Source organism: Mauremys mutica, chromosome 3 (assembly GCF_020497125.1).
Source record: "Mauremys mutica isolate MM-2020 ecotype Southern chromosome 3, ASM2049712v1, whole genome shotgun sequence".
In the NCBI taxonomy this organism is placed as follows: Eukaryota; Metazoa; Chordata; order Testudines; family Geoemydidae; genus Mauremys; species Mauremys mutica.
In genome coordinates, this window is record NC_059074.1 from 169,696,519 (window position 1) to 169,723,055 (window position 26,537).

Genomic DNA, 26,537 nt, shown 5'->3' on the forward strand with positions numbered 1-26,537 from the left:
GGGTTGGGACCCCAAAGTGGGTCACGACCCCATTTTAATGGGTTCGCCAAGGGCTGGCATTTGCCTTGCTGGGGGCTTTGGTTTTGGCCCCCTGCCCAGGGCAGCAGGGCTCGGGTAGGCTCAGGCTTTGGTCCCCCCTCCTGGGGTAGTGTAACAATTTTTGTTAGGAGTGGATCACGGTGCAATGAAGTTTGAGAATCCCTGAACTATTCCATCTGCTCATCAGTTTCTAAAGATCTGTTTTTACACTTTGAAAATCCTAGTGCTTTTAGCACCCACTATTGCTTATTATTATGCTCACATAATAGGTCTTTGTATGACAGCAGACCTACACCATGGTAGGCTGCAGCCGCCCTTATGAATGCATCTGCAACAATCTCTACATGCTCACTCAGCAAGGACAAAACTACAATCTACTTGGTATAGATGACTAGGGTGATCTGGGAACTGGAAAACATGTATAGGGACACTGTGATGGCAGGTGACTGGCAGTACTACTTTTTGAAGCTTGGAAAAAGGGATTCTTGTCCATATCTGGTGCTACTTGGTAGTCCCAACCAGCAGCACATTAACCAATGGTATAAATCTTCAGTAGTGTCTGAATTTATTAAAGCCACCCATGAGAAACATCACTGTGTCAGTCCCCTGGTTCCTTCTCAAGGTGGATTATTAGAGCTGAGAAAATATTACAAAAAAATTGTTGTGCAAGTATTGGCTTGGATGTTTAAATGATTTCCTTCAGTCATACGTGCATCCTTTTGTGTACCCTCAAGGTGCACATTTTAAACAGTGAGGGTAATGAACCATTGGAACAATTTACCAATAGGTTTGGTGAATTCTTCATTTACTGAACATTGTAAAAACAATGTGGGATCTTTCTGTAGCTGAGATGGTCTAGTTCAAAGAAGAATTATATTCAAAGAAGTTCTGTGGCCTGTGTAATGCAGGAGGTCAGACTGCTAGAAGCTCACAGTGGTCCCTTCTGGCCTTATAATCTACAAATCATGAATGCAGAGATGTTGCGTAACTATTGGTAGTGGGGGAGAGTACAATTTGAAGGTTCTTCTGGTGTTATACAGTGGGACTTAGGGTAGGGCATATAAACCCTGGCAGAAATCGGGGGTGGGGGGATGTAACTCTGCATCCCCCCCGCCCAAAGGTGCTTCTGCATGAATGTTCCAGTTTGAAAAAACAACAAGGAGTCCTTGTGGCACCTTAGAGACTAACAAATGTATTTGGGTATAAGCTTTCGTGGGCTAAAACCTACTTCATCAGATGCATCAGTGCCAGTTTGAGTTTCACTGGCACTGATGTTGATGCATTTCAAAGTCACATGTATGAGTACCGATGGACATGCGTGAGTATTCATATCAAAATGTTTGCACACTCATTTAGTTGAGGATCAGAAACAATACTATGTGACTTTTCTGTCCAATTGTAACTATCCAACCCCATCTGAAAAGCAAACTGTGACCTTTGAATACTTTCAAAGAGCTTCTAGTAATCAGTCACAATCCACTTATGGATTTTCCAGGTGCAGAAAATTTACCAGATGAATTCTTCATTGCTAATGATTTGCTTACCTTTAAAACACTATATGTATTTAGAGTGCTGCTTTTTATATAAAACACTAAGAAATCTTTTATAATAATCTTATTTGGGGATTTTGTAAGTATCCTTTTTAGAAGGGATGAATTTTACTCTTGTTTAAAAAAAAGTTAACACCTTCAGGTAATATTAATTGTATAAAGTAGAAGTATGTCAGCTGAATAGGCCACAATACTGGCTCCTGTAGCTGACATTTGCCAATCAATAACTTGATTTTTTTTTTAAATTATGCTTATGTGAAACCTGCTTTATTCTCTCCAATGAATACGATTCACTACAGTTTCTCTGGCCGTGTGGGGAAACTGTACTTTATAGGATAGACAAGGCAACTCTCTCAGTAAAATTTCCTATTTGTGTTACCATTCTGCTCATTACCTAATATTTATGTCTGATACTTTTGTTTATATTACCAGATCCTGAACTGTCCATCTTTATCTAATGTTCCCTCTGAAACAGGGTTTGTAGAGGTTAGTAATACCGGATTAGCAATAGAAATTTAAAGGGGCACTGTGAAATTACTTCTATCTTTAAATAATAATGGAGAAGTGAAATCAGCATACCTTTAATTACAAAAAAATTATTGCTGTGCCTGCTTTTCCAAATCCTTGATGTGTTTTTGTGAAGCCATCACCGTTTAACTTGCATTACCAGTTAAATGTTCGCATTTCGGTATCATCAGGCTCTGAGCACAGGGCAAGAGCCTTCACAACCAGATGCTTGTTTCAAGCTTGTGAGAAATTAGGCCGGAAATTGTAGAACCTGCTTTACTTTTTGTTTCCTTCATTTTACAGCAGTTTCCTCCCTAGGAAAAGCAATGCAAACTACCTGAATCCCTAGCAGGTTTTTTTTCAGTAGAGAGTTTGCATTCAAACATGGAGTCCATTCAGGAACATCACGAATGCATGTTAATGATGACCCCACCATGGGAATATTGAAGATGTCCTGAATTTTGGTGGCGTAGACTGATTTTCCCCCCTTGCCCCCGCTTCATCTTAAAGCCTAAAAATAATGCAGAACTGAAAAGGAAATAATTGGTGAAATAAAATAAGCATAAATCTGACCTGTATTTTTAAGGTTTTGAGGGGGAAAAAACAAGACTTCAGAGTTTGACAGTGTCCCTTTAATAAAGTTTGTCCAAGTACAGACAGCTTTGCAAATAGTCACAATCCATAGGGCTTCACAGCAAATTTCTATGTTAATGGAACATTTACAGGTAGTTACAAGGCAGCCTTGTTATAGCAGCTTAGTCTAGGTATGCCAGACAGCTGTGTGACTAGCCTCCGCTGTATATTTATTTGATTATAGAATATGATTATATTTCCTGAATAGGTCAAGGACTTAAGGAATAAAATTCTAATAGTTTATGTCATTCAGTGGTTACTAGATCCTTGCCAACTTTATTTTAAAATATGGGTTACTTTTCCATTGCAGGTTTTTTTTTACATATCTTCTGCCACACAGTGCTCCATCCTCCTTAAGACCATTATTGGACATGATAGTCAATGCTACAGGTAATCCCACTGTAAATATGTGATACTGCCAAATGTCTCCCTTTTTCATATCACTGTAAACTTGAGTGTTTGTTTGGGGGTGGATGGGGGGAAGGGTGCTACATTTACATGTATTGCTTTAAGGCCAGATTCTGCTCTCACTTAGGGCATGTCTACACTGCAGCTGGAGGTGTAAGTTCCAGCCTGGGGAGATGTACCCATGCTAGCTTTGATTGAGTGAGCATGCTGAAAATTGCAGTGTAGATACTGGCTAGCCACCAGAGCATCTACCTAGTATCTCTGATGCGATTGTACTTCGGTGGCTAGCCTGAGTCGCTGTTCATGCCACTTTGGCTACACTGCTATTTTTAGGTGCTAGTTTGGGCAGAGCTAGCACATGCATGTCTACTTGATCTGGGAATTACACCTCTAGGTGAAGTGTAGATGTGCCCTTAGAATTAAATTCACTCCTGATCAGAGGAGCTAAGATGAGGCCTATATACCATTTAACTCTCTATTTTGAGGTCTTAAGTAGTATTTAAGTAGTATGTGCCTTGTCCTGGGCCCCAGCACAGGGATGAATTCCACCCTTACATAGATGCAGTTCCCACTGCAAGTCAATGGCAGTTTGACCAGAGCAGTATTTGACTCAAAATTTGGTCTCCTCTGCATGCAGATCTCAGGAGGAACAAGCCAGCCCACAGAGTGAAATTCATCCTGACCAAAGGGCTCATGCACAGCCCTCTGCAAAATGTTAGTCCCATGTTAAGGGATTCATTGGTGTGGAGGACCTTGAATGGGCCATCTCTACTGAGAGGAATTAGAACCACAGAGACAATTTATTGCATACATCTCCCAGATGACACTAGAGATTATTTTATGCTTCAGAATCCAGAGTAGACCATAAAATTATCTTTACCATAAAATGACATTCAGACAAGAGTAGCTTGAGTATGTCTTAACTGTACTTTTGATTTCACGCCAGAGGGTTTTTTTTCCTGCCTGGTCTTCAGTATATTTTATGGGGAGGTATATTGTGCCAGGCTATAAATAATTTCAAAGGGAATTCACTGGAAAGGAGTTTTCATCTCTTGTGGATAACCCATCCTATCATATTCAGACAGGACGCTGGCTGTCTCAGTACACTAGCTGCTCAGCTTTGGAGACTCGGGGTTAGGGCTTGACTCATCGCATATATGAACATCAATTTGGCAGTCACTTTGTAATGCCTGAAGTCCACATCACAAAAACATCACACAGTTTGGCACAACTGAATCTTGATCCTTTGGACCTTACTCAGGTATAATCCCTATTAATCCCAAATTCTTTGTCTAAATCACCGTTTTTCTGTACTATTAAAGGAGAACTCCACTGGGGAATAGATGAAACAGTGGCTCAGCTAGAAAGAGTTTTGCATTTATACAAGAGTGGCACATACCTACAGAACACTACACGGATGCTGAAAGCTGGTAAGTATTCCTTTGACAAAATGTAAAGCTATTGGCTCGATCTAGTCTGTGAGGTGTGGAGGGGAGCAGAAATAAGGAGAAGAGACCAAAAAGGCCCCTGAAGTCGTGGAAATTGAAGTCCACAGCAGGGCTTCCAGGTAGTCAGAGTTCCATGGGTACCATGGAAGGTACTAAGGCGGGTTGTTGGTGCCATGGAGAGCAGCCATCAACCACGTCAAACCTGTGGGAAATCTGCAGTATAAATTCATGCTGAAAGGTGCATTGTGCCCAAATGCTTATCTCCCAATCTGCATTTTGGAACCTCCCTGAGGTGGGAGTTTGGGGCAGGCAAGAGCAGGGAGCCCTGGAAGAGGGAGCCAATTTATCTCCATGCTAATATCCTAGCTCTGCATGGATATCCTAAGATTCATGGGATTTCCTTGCAGTTTCTGTATTGCAGGTGCTGCAGGTTAGAAGCATTAACCCCCCCTACCTGCTCTGAAAGGGAATATCCCTGCAGCCTTCAGCTTGCAGCAGTGATAGGGTAACAAAACTGCATAGATTGACAAAGAAATTGCATAAAGTTTACATGCTGAGGTTTTTCTTTTACATCTTAACAAAAATCTCTTGTATAGCACCATAAATGTATACAGTGCTTTTCAAACATACACTGTAGAAGAACACATTACCTTCTTTCAAATGTTACAATCTGTAATAGGTAAATATACTTGTTTGGTGGTCATACCACCAAAAATAGATGCTGTGCAGAATTTTTCTTTTTGTAGGTGCAATATCCATGTCAGACTTTGAGCTGCTGGAGGGTGATAAGAAAATATGATGGTTTTGCGGCACATGCATAGTAGACAGTGATAAGCTGCCAAAATATTAACAACCGGTTCCCTCCTCCTCATCCCACGAGGGGATCATGGGCCTCCCCCCCGGGACTACAGCCCTCTCCAACCCCCATGTTCCTTGACAGACCCCCCCCTTGGGACCCCTGCCCCATCCACCCCCCTTCCCTGTCCCCTGACTGCCCCCTGCCGTCCCATCCAACCCCCTCCTCTCATTCCTGATGGCCCCCCCGGGACCCCTGCCCCATTCAACACCCCTTCTGTCTGTCCCCTGACTGCCCCTGGAACCCCTGCCCCTGCCTGCCCCCCACCGTGCCGCCCGGGGATGGGGTCGGGGCTGGGGGCCAGGCCGGAGCCATGCGGCACCTGGAGCCCTCCTTGCGCCCCCGCCCCCACCCCAGCTCACCTGCGGGAAGCCGCTGCTTCCTTCTCAGCCCTCGCAGGCTTCCCGCGCAAACAGCTGATTCGCGGGAAGCCGGGGAGGGGGAGGACAAGCCGGGGGAGCGTTCGGGGAGGAGGCAGAGGCGGAGTGAGGTGAGCTGGGGCCGGGGGAAGGGCAGGGAGCTGCTGGGGCTTTTCTCAACCACGGGACAACTGGTTCTAAAAGGGCTTCTAAATTTAACCGGTTCCCGTGAACCGGTGGGAACCGGCTCCAGCTCACCACTGATAGTAGAGAGAAAGAGATGGCTGATAAATGAAGATGGATTTAGGGTAAAGGATTTTAAAAGTTCAGTAAAGCATTTCCCTTGTGATAGACTCATGAGTCAAATTTATTCCTGGTGTAACTCTGCTGACTTTAGTGGACTCTGACCCCAGGGATGAATTTGGCCCACTGATCACAAATAATTCAGTATTTATTTTGTTGTAAAATTGGCAAGAAAATTGTTACAGGTGTTCATTTAACTTTCTAATGTTCAGATTTTCATCACGGTCTTTGCTGAGTGATACCTGTCAACACAGTCAAATCATTCTCAGCAGCACAATCAACAGTACAAACACATCCTTTGTTGAGGAAGTGCCAGGAAGGTTGAGGTTTTTCTGTGATGCTGGCTGATTCCAGATTTAGCTGCCATGTCAGGACAATATGAGGTTTTGAATTTTAAAGGCTGTCCTGCTTATAAAGAATTGCCGGGAGAAAACCCAAGACAGTGATGCTAGATGTAACAGTGCAAGGCTTCAGTGATATGGAGCAAACCTGCACTCACATTAGGCTTCTGTATTTCATATGTGGTTTAGTTATGTATAATCCTGAATAACTGTGGCTCAGATTCTGCTACCCTTACTCAAGTTGGCTAGTGCCTTTGTTTGCAAGCAGTCCCATTAACTTTTACGAAACTGCTCAGGGAGCAAAGTGCTACTCAACATGAGTAAAGGCTATAGAAATTGCCCTGTGTAACTGCACATAGAGCATGTGAGTACAGTTTTATGCAATTCTAATAAAATTCTAATTTAACATAACATTGAGGTTCTTTAAATTATTTTATGTGGGGATTCAGCCAATGGCAATCAAGAGAAATCAAATATCCTCACAGAAATTACACTGAAGCAAGACCTTGTTGACTTATGGGTAAATATTCATACTTGGATACCATATCTTCAGAATGCATGGGCCTGTTTCTCATTTGCACTAAGGCCATTTTACACCACTAGAGTCATGTAAAAGGACCTTAAAGTGGGTGTGTATATATAATGTATTCATATTTTAAGGCCCCTTTATCCTATGGTGACCAGATAGCAAGCATGAAAAATTGAGACACTTTTTTGGGGATAGGGGGAGTATAGTTGCATATACAAGAAAAAGTCCCTAATATTGGGACATTGGGTAACCTTACTTTATCCTCCCAGAGGCCTCAGTGCAGATGAATGTAATCGGGTCCCATGTGTCCACTTATATCCTTCCTTCTCTACACAGGCTCCTCTCTCTCAAGATTTCGCTTTTAGCACATGACGACTCACTTTTTTTTAAAACTCTCAATCCAAAGATGATTTACCAATGGTGACATTCTCCTGATGGCACAGTGGAGCTGCAAGGCAGGGTGTGATGGTAGGGGAGGGTTGGGTGCTCAGGAGAACAGCCAAATGCTGGTCCAGCACACAAAGCAACACTACTCCCAAGCCATGCTGGGGCCACAGACTAAGTAGTTTGGGCCACTGGGCCACATAATAACTCTTGCAAGTGGTGGTGGTGGTGGTGGGGTGGATACTGTTCCAACCCATCAGTTCAGCAGCCGCAGAGGCAGTAGAAATCACAAAAGCAGTTATACGCCCATGTTCTGGCCCTGCCTGGGCCGGGGGAAGGGAGATTTCACCTCCCTAATCCCCTGCATTTTATGTGGGTGAGACAAATTTCACCTTAAAACACCACTGAAAATGTTGTCTGTGGAAAGACCGAGAAACCAGCAGCACTTTCACAGGACACTGTATAACTCTCTCCCAAGGCAAGGGAAAAATATTTTTTTAAGTTGTAGCTTGTTTGTTCTTTTTCTGTCGTGTTCTATAATACAGTGAGAGGGGGAGGAGGCTATTTGTCAGATGCTGGACTGATTTAGGTTTGGGCTAGGGATTGTGGTTTGGGTTCGAGGCTGAATTGGAACTAGGCTTTGGTTTCAGGTTAAAATGAGGCAAAAGCTTACAAGGTTGTTCTCATTAGATTTCGGTCTAAATGATGGAAATCTCATCAGGTGCCCTGGTCTCACAAGATTTCCACCATCCTGAATAATGGAAATCTCAAGAAATTAACTGCTCATGTGACATTACCTCCATTTTGGGCTGCAATCTCACCTAATAACTGTTACCAACAGATTCCTGCTGCATCCGAAAGAGACCTAGAAAATAAGCCTGTTCTGGTATAGAGTTTATACTGAAACCAAAGCCACAGTAGTAGGTTCAGATCCAGGAACTGCAAGCGATCTCTCTTTTTTTTTTTTTAAAAAGGAACATTAGAAGATTCAACTCACGGTACTTCATAATTTGATTTAGATCTAGAAACTCGGAGTTATCCATTGTCTTTAATAGAGAGTTGTAAATCCTGACAAGAAGCGATGGTGATTTCTGAAAAGGGACTTAGGGAAAAAGCTGAAATCTGACCTTTCATGAAACAGATTTCTCTATCTGAGCCTATGTTTTTGCAAGGACCCCCTTTTTAAGTGAGAAAGGTGATATTGACCATCCGTAGGAAAGTGATACTAGGAAAGTTCTTGTCAATCTGAGCCTGCCCATAAATTAAATTTAACAACATGAACCATGGTCATGTCACAGGAGGACTTAGGTCTTAAGCTTTCACTGTGTTTCAGCTGTAAAACATTTTACAGTGTTGTAAATTATATTATACTCTGGACTTTGCTTCTAAATTACTGAAGCAATGTAGAGAAGGGGTGGGGGAAGAAGTCCTTCAGTAGCCATGTAAGTTTTTTGTAATTGTAAATAACACAGAATTGTTATACAGGTGCTACACTGTTTGGAATGACACTGTGTTCAAATGCTTTTATCTGTAATGGGGTATTAGTCTCTTCTTCTGAGAACATTGAACAATGCGGAGCATACATTTCCTTGTGAAGATTTTTTTCTAAAATGACAGCATTGCCATAACTGCAAGAATACTATACTATACAAACCCATTGGATTTCATGGGTGAAATTCCTTCCTCCTCGAAGTCTCCAGCAAAACTCCCATTGACTTCAAGAGCGATGCTGATTTACACCAACTGAGGGTCTGGCTCTGGAGTCTTAGTCTAACCTCCCCAACCCAACCTTTCAGTGAATTCAGGAGTTACACAGAAATGTGAGAGGCACTACAGCTAGTAAATCCTGTAGCTTTGTTATTCATTAAAGAAAATAGGTGACCCATTATTAAGTCTTGAGGGGCGAGTTAGCCAAAAGAAAGGCATAATTAGCAGAAATAAAAGCAGTTGTTGAACCAAGTACATTTACAGGACTCGAGACAGAATGCCAGGGAGTAAGGTAAAGACATTCTCTGTTTTCCTTTGTCCTTTGACATTTTGGCAGGGTTGCGCTGTATGTAAATATTTACAGTGCAACAATGTTTCTTAAAAAATACTCTAGCAACCTGCTTGAGAAATTATAAATCTGCTCAAGAAATTTTAATGGTGTGTGTGTGTGTGTGAGAGAGAGAGAAACATTGGAGGGTGGGAACAGATTATATTCAGGCAGTTTTTATACGCCATATTAGGTTGAGCTACAAAAGACAATAAGCACTTTCTTGAAGATACTTAAAGACACACATGCTGCAGATGGGATTACATTACAAACAATTCCTACAAATAGTCTCACAGATTCTAAAATGAATTAGTTTTGGCCAGGATTGTGCCCCTGTTGTGTCCTTTTGCACAACCATATAGGTCCAGATTGTATGAGGCCTTTTACTGAGTCCTGGTCTATACTAGAGGGTGGGGGGATTGATCTAAGTTATGCAACTTCAGCTACATGAATAACATAGCTGAAGTCAACGTACTTAGATCTACTTACCGCAGTGTCTTCACTGTGGTAGGTCGACTGCTACCGCTCCCCTGTTGACTCCGCCTATGCTCCTCGCTCCGGTGGAGTACGGGAGTCGACAGGAGAGTGCTTGGCAGTTGATTTATCGCGTCTTCACTAGACATGATAAATCAACCCCTGCTGGATCGATCACTCTGGAGGTAAGTGTAGACATGCCCTGAGTCGCATAGGGATAGCGGGGCATGGAGGAAGCCTCCCCGTTGGCCATGCAAGGGCCTCCCCTGCTAGCAGTCTGTGTGCTCCCTCCACTTTAGGGAGCACAAGGATTCGTTTTGCAGCCATATGTGGGGCAGGAGACTAAAAATGAGAAGGGGAGAGGCATGGTCTGACCTCCACCTTTATTGGCCCATGGAGTGGGGCCAATCCACTAGGAGTGCATAGTTATGGAACAGCGTGCCCACCTCTACCATCAGCACGCAGCAGCCCCAGGCAGGCAGTAGCTGGCTTCCATAGGGTGTAGCTCTGACTCACTTTCACAGGGCTGTAGCATAAATATAATGACCTAGCCCTGAGAAAATAAGGAGTTACAGTATTCCTTTCCCTCACGTGTGGACAGTAGGATATACATCTCCACCCTCATGCCGCCAAGGTACTCCTTTCCTCTCTGCTCTGAAAAATGACTCTAAAAATGGCATCATGGAGTTTCATATTATCATCTTTCCATTGCTCTAGATCAGATTTGACCAGCTTAGTAATAAAATGTTTTTTCTAACTGCTGGGCTGGACCTTCAGACGTGTTAGGGGCCAGATTTTATTTAGGCTGCTAAAGATGCAGATAGGCACCTAGTGGAATTTTCAAAAGTGCTGAGGTGCCTAACTCCCAATGGCAGTTAAGCCCTGTTGAAAATCTCACTTACTAGGTGCCTAACTCCAATTGGGCGCTATGCACCTAGGAACTTCTGAAAATTCCACTATGTGGCTAGCTGCATCTTTAGTAACTTTTAAATATGTTTAAAAATCTGACCCTACACATTTTCTGGCCTGTGCAGTATCACGACCATTTGGTATGTTCGCAGCATAGGAACAGAGAAGTTAGATAAAACCATGCAACCTTCCAGCAAAAGTATTGTATTGTAACAATACTTGATTTTTTTTTTTTAGAATTTAGAATAATACACAAGAACCCCAATAGAGAGACAAAGCAGGCTGCTCCCTAAGACAGAGAGGCCCAGGTCACCTCACTTTACTTTAGACTGCTTGTCTGTTGAGAGACTATTGCTCACACACTTTCTCACAAAGCCGCTTGCCTGCAAGCAGGACCTGGGAATCCCCCGAGCATTTAAAGTGATAGCTCTACAATTTTAATACAGATTTTCATACACCAATAAAGATTTTGCTGGCTAAATTCTCCCTCAGTCACATCTGTTCAACCCCAGTCTCTGGTACAGCTACCTTCAATGAGGTTGCACTGCAGAGGCATAACTGCAGGTAGAATTTGCCCCTGTAGTTGGAACCTGGTTAACAGTTCTATTGTCAATGCATGAACCAGAAAAAAAATCCAACTTTTTCTCCTCTCATGGTGCAATGTTGACAGGAGGACAAAATGCAAATATTTGTACTGCAGCAGGCTCCAATCAAGACAAGGGCTTCATTGTGCTAGGCACTGTACAGATGCATAGTAAGAGACCGTCCTTGCTCCAAAGAGCTGACAGTCTAAATAGACAGGACAGACAAAAGATGGAGCGGAAACAGAAGGGAAGTGTCTTACCCAAGGTCATGCAGCAGGTCAGTGTCCTATCCAGATGCCTTTTTCACTGGACCACAGCACCTCTCCAAACGGCTGCAGTGATTCAGTGGAGGAGGGCAGGTGTGATTGGAAGTGGAGAGTAATTTCCCCTGCAATACTACTGTTTTGATGCTGGCATGGGCATGTAGTGCCCCCCCCCCCCCGAAAAAGCATTTGTGTAATGCAAAATCACACTAACTTGGCCTTAGAGCTGTATTTATGGGGCATTCTTTTTGAATGATTTACTATAGCATATGAAAACATGGACACACGAAAAATGTAAAATGAGACCTACTGAAAGTCAAGCAAACAAATGTAATATCAAGAGGGCAAACGTTTGTAATAACAAAATTCTCGCTTTGTTTTTTAATCTGAACGTATGTGTGAAGCAGTAAGTATATTTTCCTGTTATTTAGAGTCTGATTCTGCTGTCCATACTCATTGGGAAATCAGTGGGACTATTTGTATAGCGAGGCATTACTGAGATTGGTAGAATCAGGCCTTTTATGTTTAACTACAAGCAAGGGCAATTGGTGGTAGGGGGGAAAGAAATCCAGAAGCAGGTTTCATTATTTTATCATTACAATGGAAGTGGGGGTGAAATAGGGAGTAACAGGATTACTTTATCAAGGATGCAGCTGTGTCATTGACCCATGGTGTATTGGCAGGTGATAACTGGAAAAGACGACTGGGCAATTTTCCACCTGGAAGCTGTAGCTGGTAGTAAAAATGCACTCTAGCTGCTGTAGCTGAAATAAATGGTCATTAGAACTGATTAAAGTCAGATTTAAGGTGATTTAAGCAATTTAAAAGGGGGAACCACAGCCTGTTTATAACGTAGTCCTGGAGTTATTTATATGATTGAGTCTGGTACTGTGAAAATGGGCATGTTTATATATTAGAGTCAGCACTGGGACAACACAGGTGATTTTTTTGCTAAGGTAATTTTGGGATGTTAGTGCCTTTTTAAGCTTTGCTATTTTGTTTTTAATTATAGTATTTGGTCAGTGATTTGTTAGTTTGCCATGAACTGATTTCAGTTTTTAAATATATCACTTTATCATATGAAATGGTACATTGTCAAGATGGCTCTTCTGGGTGGGGTGGGCCAGAGCCTTTAGGACTTGATCTAAGTTACTTGTCGATTTACAGCAGTGTAACATAAATGAATGGGCTTGAGTCTGATCTTGGTTTACACTTACTTTCTCCCAGTGTAACTGCCCCAGTTTCGCTGGAGTTACTTACCTTACATCTAGAGCTGGTTGGGAATTTTTCAGCTAAACATTTTTTGTTGGAAAATGCCAGTTAAACAAAGCAAACTTCATGGGAATGGGTCAGTTTCAACTAATTTCCCATTTAGAAAGAAAGAGAGAAAGAAAGAAAAAGTTCTGAAATGAAACATTCTGTTTTTTTTATTTGAAATGACTTTTTACTTCAAAATTCAGGTTAATTTATAGATAATTAAAAAAACAAAATGAAATATGAATGATTTAAAAAAACATCTTGGATTTTTGGTTCATGAACAATTTTTAGATTTCAACTTATGATTTGGGCTAGGAAAATGTTTTGAAATCTCAAATTTTTGTAGGATGGGAAAATTGTTTCCTGCCTGGCGCTACTTACCTCAGTGTGAATAGAGAATTTGGTCTTAGAGGTTAAACTGGTATGAAAAATGGTATAAGTGATAACAGAATCAGGCCTAGTGTAGTTAAAGTTTATTTGCTTCAACATTTACAAAAATATGTACAAGTGAAAAGGAATATTTTTGGTTAGGGCATTGGTAAGGAGTTATTTATGAACACAGAGTAATTCTTTGATCTATTCCTTGACTTTACAGTGATAGACTTTAAATACGCTATGTCAAATTGTGTATATGTATGTGAAAGTGTAAATTTATTGCTGCATTTATAGTATTAGGCAAGTATTTATTGGTTTTAAACACCATTAGTCTGGAAATCGACCAGAACTTTGACCTTTTTATGATGTGATTTACTGCTGTGAGCCTTCAAATTCCATGGACTCCATTTAAATAAGTTTCAGGTTTGGGAAGGCAAAAACCTGAGCTAAAGCTGTCTTTAAATCAGTTGGGTATTTCTAAATAGAACAAGTATTTGAACCATTGTGACCAGGATAAACATTTAAAGTAGTAGTTTGAGAAATGCAACTTAGATTTCTTAAGCCATTTCACACAGCAGGTAAAAAGTCCTGATGTGGCTACAAATCTCATTCAAACCTCTCTCTTTGATACATACAACAAAGTACAAGTGAGCTATGTAACATTTTAATCTTGCTATATCCTACATAGTGAACCACAAAGAGCTAGGTGAGTGACATGAACATAAAAACAAATGGATAGAAAGTATGTGACTGGAAAGTTACCACTGATGGGTTTATTTTTCATCTTGATAGTTTATCTCAGATTGAGCAAGTTTTTGAATAGGAGAGGAACGCTCTCTGAACCATTGAATTAGTACCACGTTTATCAGTATTTTGATTCATTATGTATTTGAGTGGTTACATTTGGGCATATCTAAAATACATAGCTTACCTTTTAATTGGACATGCCAATTAGTGTTGTCAAAACTCCTGTTAATTAAGTAACTCTCCAGTTGCCTTCAAGTAAGGGCTCCTTATCCTGCTATCCCTACTTAAGTGAGTAAAGTGTCTTGGTTTCAAATACTCACAGCACAATGGGATTACTCACACAAGTAAAGGCTATGGACTGGACCCTTGATTTGAAGTGATATACACGTGAGATTCGCGTGAGATTTCTTCATTGTGCAAATTACAAAGATACTAGATCATCATGTTCTGAGACAAAGTGAATCTTTGGAAAAGGATTCACTTCTCAGACCAGTATTCAGTGGTTGTTATCATGGGTTAGAGTTTTTTCTAGGTTTAGGCACAAGCAGTTTGAAGATATTTTCTATAACCCAAAAACCCACATGGGCCTGACTGCCCTGGGCGGGAGGATGTCTCCTGGAGCTCCCTAATTGAGGAGGAGGAGGAATAATTTGTGGCACCAGTTTAAAGGAGTACAGCAAACTTGTTCCCCTGCAAGGCTGGAAAGCTCTGCTGGCTAGCGAGAGTGAGTGAAAGAGAGAGAGAGAGGGGAGGGAGCTACATTTCAGCCTACTCTTCATCCTTGCTGTCCTCTTTCAGGTGAGATGCTGCCAGGGGACCAAAGCCTCTTGACAGCAGCCCCTTCACTCAGAGCTGTGATTTAGGCTTTCCTGTTGTAGGCCACACAAGTAGCGGCAAAGGCTCCTTTCCTGTTCCTCCTCTGCATGGCCACTTATGGCAGAGGCACAGCTGGTCTTTAGGGAGCAGCTCGCCCCCTCACATCTATTTTTAAAATAGACATGAAAAAAATGATGAAAGGGAAAATGTAGTACGGGTTATTACATTAGTGGTAAGGGGAAAAGTGGTGTATGGAGAAGGAAGCTAAAGAGTGTCTTGATGTGGCTCTCAGGGTCGCCATATGGTCCTCACTTTGACAGCAAGGCCAGTAGGCAGTTACTGTACTCAGATTTTCTATTGACTTCAGTGGAAGCAGGAGAGGATCCATAATGATCTAAGTTTCATGCAAAGTCCAGTTGTAGATATCAGATCAGGCTTTCTGTCGGGAAAATTTAATGCTTTTAAAAAGTAAACTGCTCATCTCTTCACATTGTGCTTGCTGAAATGCATCATGCTCAGGACATCAGCCTTTCCACAGGAAAACCCACACAATGGAAAGGGAACCCCATGACAATCCCCTCACATTTCTCCTCCCCACTACACTCTCACCACACTGGAAAACATAGGTGCTGGAACTAGGGATGCTGCCGCACCCCCTGGCTTGAAGTAGTTTCCATTATAAATAAGGTTTACAATGGCTCTCAGCACCCCCCACTATAAAAATTGTGCCAGAACCCCTGCTGGAAAAGCCAAGAATCTGTGGGTATTTTGAGAAATGTGCCAGTCTTGGGGTTCTGCCAGAGCTATCCACATGGAGGCCCTGTTCCTCCACACTTCCCATTGGCCTCCTATGTCTCTACCTCTGCCCCTCTACCAGAACTGTGCAAGGAAGCTTAGTAACTTCTCAGCCAGGGAATGTATCAGTCTTCCTCTGTGTATATTTTTGTGGTTTGGATTATCATTTACTAAATACACTGTGACACTATTTACATTAGTACAGAGCTCAGAGACTTTTGCAGACCATTGTGGGTTCCCTGCTCTAGGAACTGGACAAAGAGGTCATAAGAACATAACATAATAACGGCTGTACTGGGTCAGACCAAAGGTCCATCTAGCCCAGTATCCTGTCTACTGACAGTGGCCAATGCCAGGTGCCCCAGAGGGAGTGAACCTAACAAGTAATGATCAAGTGATCTCTCTCCTGCCATCCATCTCGACCCTCTGACAAACAGAGTCTAGGGACACCATTCCTTACCCATCCTGGCTAATAGCCATTAATGGACTTAACCTCCATGAATTTATCCAGTTCTCTTTTAAACGCTGTTATAGTCTTAGCCTTCACAACTTCCTCAGGCAGGGAGTTCCACAAGTTGACTGGTTCCACAAGGTCACTGTTGCACACCTCAGAGCTGCTCCAAGTAGAAAGACTATCTTCACTCTAATGTTTACATGAACAGGAACTAGGTACCTTTTTGAATTTGCGCCAGCAGGGTCTACATGTGATAGTTAGATCACAACACATTAGCACAATCTATAATTCACACCCCTCAGTAAAAGCAAGCCCTCAGTCTCTTTGAAAGTGAATGAAAGCTGCTTTTTAATAGATGTATGAATAAAGGAACTAGCGCTTCAGCTGCTCTGGCCCACTGTGGTTAAAAAAATTGTAATGGTAGGTAGGGTAGGGAGTGGGGAAGACTGTTGAGAGAAACATTGAATATATAGTAACACATTAGAAATGAAACAATGTAATATGTAGTAGAGAGACTTTTAAAACATATTTGCCTGTAGGAGAGTTTTAAAAAAAGTAAATTGCAGTTTGATAGGTGGGTTACTCGGAGACAGATTTCTGTTTGTATAGTGAAGATATATCACATGATGTTGGGGTTGCTATGCAGACTTCCTGCCAAGGCCTGCTAGAGCTTGGCCTTAGATGCTGTCGTCAGGAGCTTGGCAAGCTCTGAGGAGAATTCCCTGTAAGGGCCCAAGGCTTGATCCCTACCGGCATTCCAGCACTAGAGTAGACGTGCATTTTCCTCCGTTACTTAAAAAGTACGTCCAGCTTGCAGATGTCCGTTTAGGTGTACTGCTTCACCTTTGCCTTGCACCTTTTGTAGTCACACCGGTGCAAGGTGGGCATTTCACATCCACTTTGCATTCGGTTGGCACTGGTATAATTGACTACATAAGGAACAGGGCAATGGTAGACTGGACCCGTTGTTTGCCTTACATGGATAGTCTCATTGACTTTAGAGTGAACACACAAACCAACTCAAATCAGTCTCTGTGCTGTAGCTCTGGTCAAATAATTCCATTACATTTAATACTAATGACATACGTCTGACTAGTGACCGTTCTTATTCATGCAGCTGCTTTTTAAGCAGACATTTTTTGCGTAATTATTTCCCATTTTTTAAATCCATTCTGGGGTCTGATCCTGCATCTACTGTAGTTAATGGGAATTTTGCCATTGACTTAAATGGGACATGATTGGACTTTTATTGTGTTTCCTGTTGGTGTATGTCTTATTTTTGTTTTGACCAAGCTCATAAGAGCATATTGAATATTTCACACACTTTCCATATCAATAGCATGGAATGTACCCTACATGGTGAGTAATTGTTTTATGAATCAAACCGCTGGCTGTTAAGTCTATAGTAAACACTGTCTGTTGGACTGGAAGCATCCTTACAAAGCTCTCTCTCAGATATTAGCAGGCTGAAACTTTGCAGTTTCAAGCAAAAGATCCTTGAACAAAAGTGACAAAAGAAGTAGGGCACGCAGCTACAATTTCTGTAATAGATGCAATTAGGATAACTATCGAATTATTTTTTTATTTCTGTGTTCTGGAAGCTAAGTAGAAATATTTAGAAATGATTAGTTTAATTTTGCTGATGCATTCATCAGAGAAGCCCAAGAGCAGCTGGGAGACTGAGAGGAGCTGTGAACAGAGAACAAGAGGGAGCTCATAAAGGCAAGAGAGACTGAACGGCAGCCAAGGGAGCCAAGTAATCCACAAGGCAATGCGGAGGAGCTGGGCAAGAACCAAGCTGACATGCTTCATGGGCTCTTTTTGTCTCTCCTTCCCCCCTCCCCCCAACACCCATCAAGCAACTCCCCTTTTGTGTTAATCTGAGCAAGGAAAAAAGTTTGCTTAATTAAAAGCCTGTCTTTTCTTCATGTTCTAAAGAAGCTAAAGTGAAATAACATGCTCTCCTGGCTGAGAGGGAGGGGCAGGAGTGCCTGATCAGGTCTCACCCTGACAAGCCCATTCAGTGTTAAGGAGGAGGACAGGGAATCAGTTCATTCAAGTGGATGCTGTTTATTGAATGGGACATTCTCCCAGTGAAATCCCACATAAAATATCTCATGCCTGCCGTACGCACAGTTTTACAGACAGATCCTTTTCTAAAAATAAATACGAGCACCAAAGAGGTTTTAGCAAATAGAGGTGATGAAAATCTTATGTGATAGATTATGAGAGATGTCCCTTTATACGCCTTCTCTCTCCCACCCCTCACGGCACTTTGACAACCCCTTTTGGAAGAGCTTTCCAACTCATTGTTTAGCTCTGGTTTTTGCAGAGTACCAACAGATACCGGAAGCTGCTATTCCCGATGAGAACTACAGGTGCTGGCCTTCTTACCATCACAAGGGCTGCCTCCTCTCTGTGTTCGATGTCGGCGAAGCCATCGAGGTCTGCGAGAATCACTCCCAGTGCAAAGCTTTTGTCCTGACCAACCAGACAACGTGGACAGGTAACCGGTGCTATTGAACAAATGCAGCAGCTGGTGCTAATAATCCAAAACAAGCTACTGGCCCATATAAATATATATGGTTTTGAAACCATCTGGTGAATGAGTTACACTGGAGTAGGCTCATGGGAGCATAGTTGCTAGAGATGGGAGGATGTCCCTTAACCCTCAGTTGGGGCTGAGCAGAGGAGGTGGGCTAGGCTGTACTTTCCTTGTGCTCCACAGAGGGGGTCTGTGCACTGACTCAGAATAGCCTGGCATGAAGGGATCAATTGGGGGCAGCTGGACAGAGATCACAGGGACTTGACCTCCCTGGGAGTCTTCACATGAGTAAGATAGGCAAGATTTGGCCCAACATTTGAATTTGAAAGAAACATTCAAGTCCATATGATCTGGTTTGATATTAGGCCAAACAAGTTCTCTTATCTCTCCTTCCATCACTCAGCTATGACCCTCTGGCAGACAGAAGAGGGTCCTGATCCTGACAGAAATACTGTGCTGTTGTCAGCTGGTGTTCTGGTTTACATGCTGTTTGTTGGTAAGGAGAGTTGGCACAACTTTCTAGACAAAGGATAATTCCGTTGCTAGGGCACCATCCTAGGATTTGGGAGAGCTGGGGTTAAATCTCTGCTCTGCCATAGACTTCCTGGCTGAGCTTGGGTAAGTCACTTCGCTTCTGAAGAAATGTCTACACTGTGCGTGAAGACCTGTGGCAGTGAATTTTACACTTGTGTTACATCGCTAAGAACAGCTGTGGAGATGTCTGGGCTTGGGCAGGAGCTCGGGCTCTGAAGCTCGGTGGGGGGTGAGTTTTGGAGCCTGAGCTGCACTACGTACACAGCTGTTTTTGGTGTGAGCCTGTCGGTAGCCCTGATAACTGACATTTGCTGCTGCAGGTTTAAAAAGCAGCCTAGATATCCCTCCCTGTCTCAGTTCCCGTCTGAGGGCGCGATACTCCTTCCTTACCTCAGAGGAGTATTGTGAGGGGCTCAGATACGGTGGTAATGGGAGCCATACAAATACTTGAGATTGTAAACCCCGAGTTTAAAGAAGCGATATGACTACATAATAGAAATCTTCTTCAGCTTCTCTGCACAGTAGTGCTCTGCTCTGGGAAAGTCAGCTCTAATCTTCAAAGTCATTGTTTACTAAGATCTATATGTAAATGATGGTACAACAGTGACACAAATCACCAGAAAGGGAGTAAAACGGTTAAGGCAGAAATGTAAAAATGACAACACTACCTGGGCATAACATTGTGCTACTTTAACTGCTCATGCATTGTGCCCCATTGTGGGTAGATAGCAAAGATGCAGGCCTACATATTTAGAAGTGGCGACTTAGTTTGGTAGCTTAGTTTCTGGTGTCCAGCTAGAGACACCCTAAATCTGATTCTCAGCTAGTGTAAATCAATGTAGCTTTGACGTCAGTGGAGCTATGTTAATTTAGACCAGGCCAGAATCTGGCTCTTTATCTCACTCAGGTACCTCAAAACTGGAGGCACCCACAAGAGACACCTTTTTTTTAAAAAAGGTGTCCATAGGATGGTATTAGCTGTAAGGTGTGGTATGCAGCTGTGGGTCTTCACATCCATTGTGCACCCGGAAGACATGAACAGAGCCTACCTAGAACAAAGAATATATATCACAGGCTTATGCAAGCTTTATCCTGAGGAGCCAACACTTTCTGGCTGATCATACCATACTGTCCATTACATGACAATCAGATGTACCAAATATACCACTAAAAACACCTTCTTGAGCTCTGGTGAGATTTGTAGGAAGAAAGGAACAGCTCCCTTAATTGAATAGCGCCGTCAAAATAATTCTTTAAAATAATACTTTAATTCCTGCTGCATTATCACTTGATTCTCAGGCATTCTGAGGAGTTATTGATTATTTAAAACCATATTTGTTGGCATCCAGATCAGCATGTGATACATTTTTTAGGGAAATGTTATCCAGCTGAAGAGGCAGGATTTGTGGGAATGTCATTTGGCTGTATTACCTTGAGGCAGAAGGTAGGGGAAGGTTGAATAACTGCCTAAAGACACAGTAGCATATATTCCAGTGACTCTCCTTTATCAATTACAGCAGGTGCGCTAGGGATTTCAGTATGCTGGGACCACGTCCAGCTGTAGGGGATGTAAGAAAGATCATCCTAGTTCGACAAGCATGATGAGAGCAGAACGGGCTAGCGAGGCACCAGCAAATACCAACAACCAACCCCTTACTGAAGGACAGCCTTAAATGAACTCTGGCTTAAAGGATTAATTACGTAATGGAAACTGTACAGGCTGCCCATCACTCAGTGTTTTTTGTTGTATTAGTTTGTTGGTAAGAGTGGAAAATCTGCTAAAGTTGCCTTAAAAATCTGAGCTGCTGAACAACAGGAGATGACTTATTTAGCATCTGTGTTTCAGACTAGGCCAAATTTGGTGCATATATACTTTTTTGTGTGTGTAGGTTTGAGCAGGCCAAGAAGATATTCTTGCATGATCTAGTGAATGCCCTTCATTTAAACTGTTATCCAGAGCCCATTAAAATCAATGGGTTGACTTATAGAAGCTCCTTCAAATCTATATAAATAAATCAGATTAATGCAATTTTAATCTTCAAATGCTTCTCTTAGTTACACCTGGACAACCCCACAGAGCCAAATCTTGACCACACTTATCCTAGCATATACCTGGAGTATCTATACTAGGCCAAATTCTGCTCTCAATGTAGTGTTGGTGTAACAGAGTGCAGTTTGGCCCTTGTGACTTCAGCAGAAAGATTCCAGATTTATACCAGCTTGAAAGAGAGAAGAATTTGGCCTCCAGTGTAGTTTAAAGAATGCAGAGAAAGAATCAGGATATGAGATTTCAATGTTTGGAATAGACCAAAATGTTGGTAATCACTTCTAATTATTTTCTTCTTTCATGTTCTGTTTAGGTCGGCAGCTTGTCTTCTTCAAGATGGGCTCAAATCATATCGTGCCTGATCCTGACAAGATAACATATGTGAAAGTGACAGGCTGACAGCTTAAGTGGCTTAGGCTGACTTGTAAATGACAGGAGCTGTTTGTGTATAAATATAGACAGCTGTTATGTACAAGATGTCTGCGGGAGGGAGAGATAATTGCACTATTACTCATTCTAATCTAGAGTGCTAAGCAAAACTTTAAAGAAATGACCTGCATGGTCAGGATGAATGTGCAATACAACAACATTTTCAAAATGTGATTTTTATAACAAAACAAAAAATACAAAATGTGATACACTGTTGGAATATAAGTTGGGTTTTAAAGCAGTAGGTAACTCTAGCCTTTCTAACCAAGGTTAATGGTCTGTACATATTTGCACAGAGTTGGAAGTTCATAATTTCCATAGGAAGTCTGGGTCCTCTGCCAGGATATTTATTTAGACAAGTACAATCACTACAGAGTCAATGAAGCTTATCAGTTACAAAGCTAAATATCAAATGTTATAGAAGACAATCAACATTTGTGTCAATGTTATCAGATATGCAAGACCAAAAACATTTGTAGAAATACGATGGGCCTGTCATCAATGGAACTCAGCCATATTTATAATTTCAAAAATGTAGCCAATTTTCATTTTGTTTGAAAAGTTTATGAAAACATTTATCTTTAATTTAAGAAAGCCATATTTCAGTTGTTTAGGCCCTGATCCAGCAAAGCACTTACTCATATGCCAACTTTAAGCATGAGTAGTCCCACTGAAGCCAGGGGGATTTAAGTCCATGCTTAAGTGCTTTGCTGAATAGGGATAGCTTTAAGTATATATTTAAGTGTTTTGCTGAATCAAGGCCTTAATAACTGTCCAAAATATTCCCTAAGGTATTTCACTGACAGATCAGCAAAGCAATCCAGCAGTTTGAACAACATAATTTTTTATGAAAATCTTGCCATGGAAAACTTTTCATTTGTAGTATCCTCAAATCCTTGGTTTTCTAAGGTGCTTCTTACTAGTTCTTAGAACAAATGAAATGAAAAATGAACACTAGCCTTAAATTCTATATAAATAGATGCATTTTATAGGCATAGTGTGTCTAGAGAATTTGCTTTCAGTGAAAGCAATAAACTAAATGCTAAAAGTGACCAATGTCATACTGTTTTGTAGTTTGTACATTCAGAAAATTTTGTACTTTTGTTCCTTAAATTGTTTATTTTTGTAAAAAATAAAATAAAATTTAAAATTTGTCAATTTTTTTCTGTGCTTTACCCTAAGGCCTGAACCCTGTGAAGATGTATGTAAGTTCTTAACATAGAATATTCTAAGTTGTGTGCACAAATCTTTGCAGAATTGGGATCTAAGAGAACCCAATTATGCCCTAGGATATACATGACTCCCTACTGACTTCAGTGGGAATCTGGTGTGCGTATCCAAGAGCAAAGTTTGGCCCTGTATGTGTGTTTGTCTATGCTGAAATAAGTGACCTTTAGGTCGAGAGACCATGTTTCAGTAGCTTCTCTTTCTTTGTGACTTCAGTCATGTAAATATAGCTCATGGGTGTTCAAACATTTTGAATTAACTGCGGATTAGAATAGAATCCGAAGTAATTAATCATAGGACTAAATTCTGTTTGTCCTCACTGGGCTCTGCTCAGGGCAGTGGGGGAGAGGGAGGAAGGGAGCTGCAGCAGCGAAGCAGAAGTTCTCTCAGCTTTCTGACTATGCAGGAGAGGATGTTCTTGGGGCAGCACATTCAGCAACAGTCCTTATTTCACTGCAGTTTCTCAGAGATCACCGATACTATAATAATGTCTCACAAATCACTAAAATGACATGCTATAATTCACTGATTAGCATTTTAGCTGCTGCAATAACTGATTGTATAATTAGGAGTCCCTCATTCATTTAATGGTGATAAACACACAGTAAGGAGTCCTTTAAAATTCATTACACATCACACCAACACATATTGTACTTCAATGTAAGATCATTGAAGTGATACACCTTACTGGCATTGAGGTATCAGGACATACTTTGAAAGCCTTTAACCCTGGTTGTGTGCCTTCATATTAAACATTATATAAAATACTTGGCATTTTAAAAAAAAGTAATGCATTTTATAAATGGTTGTTTAATTGGATATTTTTTATTTAGTAAAATGGCTAACAGTTTTTTAAATTTCAAGGGGAAAAAAGATATCCAAAGGCTAATGATCAGGATAATTTCATTCCACCCTTTCAAGTTTTCCTAAAAGCATCTGAAACTGAAAACCAAAAACCATACTGCCCTGTGGAAACTGAAAAACTGCCAAAACAATTATCACCAGAATTTGCAAAAAGAAAGAAACGTAGCTTTGAGCCAAAAGACTGGATGACAAATTTCAGTGGTCATCAATTTTATATGGACCATTTGATAACTCTGAAAATAAGGGTTTCCTATGGAAATGCTGATAGAATCTTAACAAGAAGCACTTTAGTACATTAAATAGTTCTAATAGCTGGAATAACCACTGGTAACAGAAATATATTTACTATCTAGGGCAATGTGTCTTTGGCAGCTTAAGATCTGATTCAGCAAATGCTCAGACTGGTTCTTGTAGCATTTATTATTTATTTGGTGTATGCAGTTCAGTCAAGCCAAGCCACGATGTTCAAGGCATGAAGACCTCCAGGAAGTGGAGTCATTTTGCAGTCCTCAATCCTGTGTCATGGTTTGTGGCTGCCCACATTGACACTGACTGTCTCTAGAATGCCACTGAAATTCTGCTGCAGCACAAATTCTTGTCCAGTATGAAACTGGTTCAGAAGACTGCATTGCCTTTGCCATAAATCAAACTCAGGTAGACATTGGGTAGGGTCTGAAACAAGATAATTTTGTATCACTTTCTCTGTGGACCATGAAGCTCACCATGCATCCCCTACCTTAAATCCCTCACCTGTTAAACTTATCCACAGTGGGCAATGTGAGTGCTGACTATAATGTCGTGGATAGTTGTGGCATGGAAACCCACAGTAGAAGACGACTCACAAAAGCAATTTGGCAGGTTTGATCCAGTCAGACCCTTCTAGACTTGGAGCAGCAATCATATACAATTTCTTTGTGGAAAAAGGTATTTTTATATTTTCTTGAAAGGTTGGACTGTTTCTTACATTTCCTTGGCATCGTCAAACTGCTTCCTGCAGCTCCGACGCAGGAAAAGGAAAGACGACACCAACTAGGCTCTACGTGGCTGATCCTTGGTATTAAAAAAGAAATAAATCCTGAGATCTGAATAGAGATTTACTCAGTGCAAATCCAACAGACGGTGTATGAAATGAACTGCCAACAATGTACTGAATGGGCCTGGGGAAAGTGAGATCTATCAAATAGTGAGCATTGTTCACAAAAGACTGTCTGATCATTTGTATAAATCTGACAAGGCGTAAGGAAGGCCTGATGACTCTTGGAAAGGCTTGAAAGTTTAGGGGTCTGTTAAGATCTGCCCATGGTCCCTTTGCTACAGGAGCTAATACAGGAAACTACAGGCTAGAAACGATTACTTAGCAGCTAGCCTTACTCCTGCCAGACACTGATTGATCAGCTGACAGGCATCAAAAGGGATGGGAGTAGAAGCCTATCTGAATGAACCTGAATAAGCAGTTGGTGAAATACTGTTACTACCCAGGGAGGAAAAGCAAAGGGGATACACTAGGGGAATCCAGTGACAAAAAGACTAGCGGGAGCCCTGAGACAGAGAAAATCACTAGTCAATCCTACAAAAATTATGAGATTAAAAAAATTCTCATTTTTCTTTGCTGGCTGGTTTCTGAGGGAGCCCTTGGGTCATATTTCCAAGCTTTTCTCCACTACCAGAAGGAATATAAACTTACCTTTTCTAAAAATGAACATTGAAGTTCTCACATAAATCCACAGCTCCTTGTGTCAGCTGACTAAGAAAAAAAACCAAATATAATGAAAATTGCAATACAAAGCATGAGAACCAGCAATAGATACAGAGGTACTCAAAGGTGAGTCCAGAGAACCCTTCCTTGTGTCTTGTACAATGAAGAAATAAGTAAAACTGGTCAAAAATTGGGGAAAAAGCTTCATGAATATTTTCTTAGAAAATGGTCTCTTTTTTTTTGGCCAAAATTTGAAATTCTAATGAGAACTTTTTTTAAATAAAAGTTTGCTAAAATACTTTATACTGTGTCAAACATCTGTGGAAACAAGCAGAGGGGGATTGGGAAGGGGAATCCATGAAAGGATCTCTCTCTTACAAAGTGTCCCACAGACTGGAAAAGCCAGAGAACCCCGGATTAATAAAAAACACAACATTATGAAATACTGTTAAAAAACCAATGTATATGCAAACTTGGTGGACACTATTTGGTAATTGGAATTTATCAAGAATTTTTTTTTAATGATTTCCACATCATCTAAGGTACAGCAATAGTGATTCGGTAGGCATAAGCCAATTTCCATTTTTGTAATTGCAGTATAAGGTCCAGTGCCACTTACAGCTTTCACTGTGTGGTCAGGTGTTCCGCCCTCCCTCAGACAGACATAGAACTTGAAAGCTCTATGTTTTCAGATCCATCTTTTGTAGCCTTTCAAGTCCTGTATTTTTATTTTCATCTAATTGATTTTCAGCCTTTTAGGAGATGAATGTGACAGTGTGTGTTGGGAAAAAAAACCCAAATCCCATTGTCCCTTCATTGTGTTAGCAGTTGTCCTGGGTCAGTAGCTGCACCTTTACCAAAGGGGAAAGTATCTACATTAAAAAGATGTCACCCTCGTTTTGAAATTGCCTTTAATTTAAAGCCATGGGGAAAATAACTTACTTAATGGAAGGTACATTCTGTAAACAAATAGGCTTGTTCAGCAAGTGGTTGTGAGGCTATCAGGGAAGAAGAAAATTTCAATTCACCACTTGAGATGTTAGAGCCTGAAGCTGATTTTATCTATCTGGGTTTATTGGTATAACTCCATTGATTCCTGATTTACATCTGTGTAACATATCAGAATCAT

General features: G+C 41.3%; 1 protein-coding gene across 1 annotated transcript in view; it reads left to right on the plus strand.

Annotated features, from left to right (window-relative positions):
* The window catches only part of PKDCC (protein kinase domain containing, cytoplasmic), a 48,316-nt gene extending 22,591 nt beyond the window's left edge, over window positions 1–25,725 (plus strand). The window contains exons 4-7 of the mRNA XM_045010242.1: window positions 3,040–3,119; window positions 4,460–4,567; window positions 18,399–18,572; window positions 21,506–25,725. Coding sequence (XP_044866177.1) covers window positions 3,040–3,119; window positions 4,460–4,567; window positions 18,399–18,572; window positions 21,506–21,591 — 448 coding nt within the window. The 3' untranslated portion in view covers window positions 21,592–25,725. The remainder of the gene's footprint in view (window positions 1–3,039; window positions 3,120–4,459; window positions 4,568–18,398; window positions 18,573–21,505) is intronic.
* Window positions 25,726–26,537: the final 812 nt, after the last annotated feature.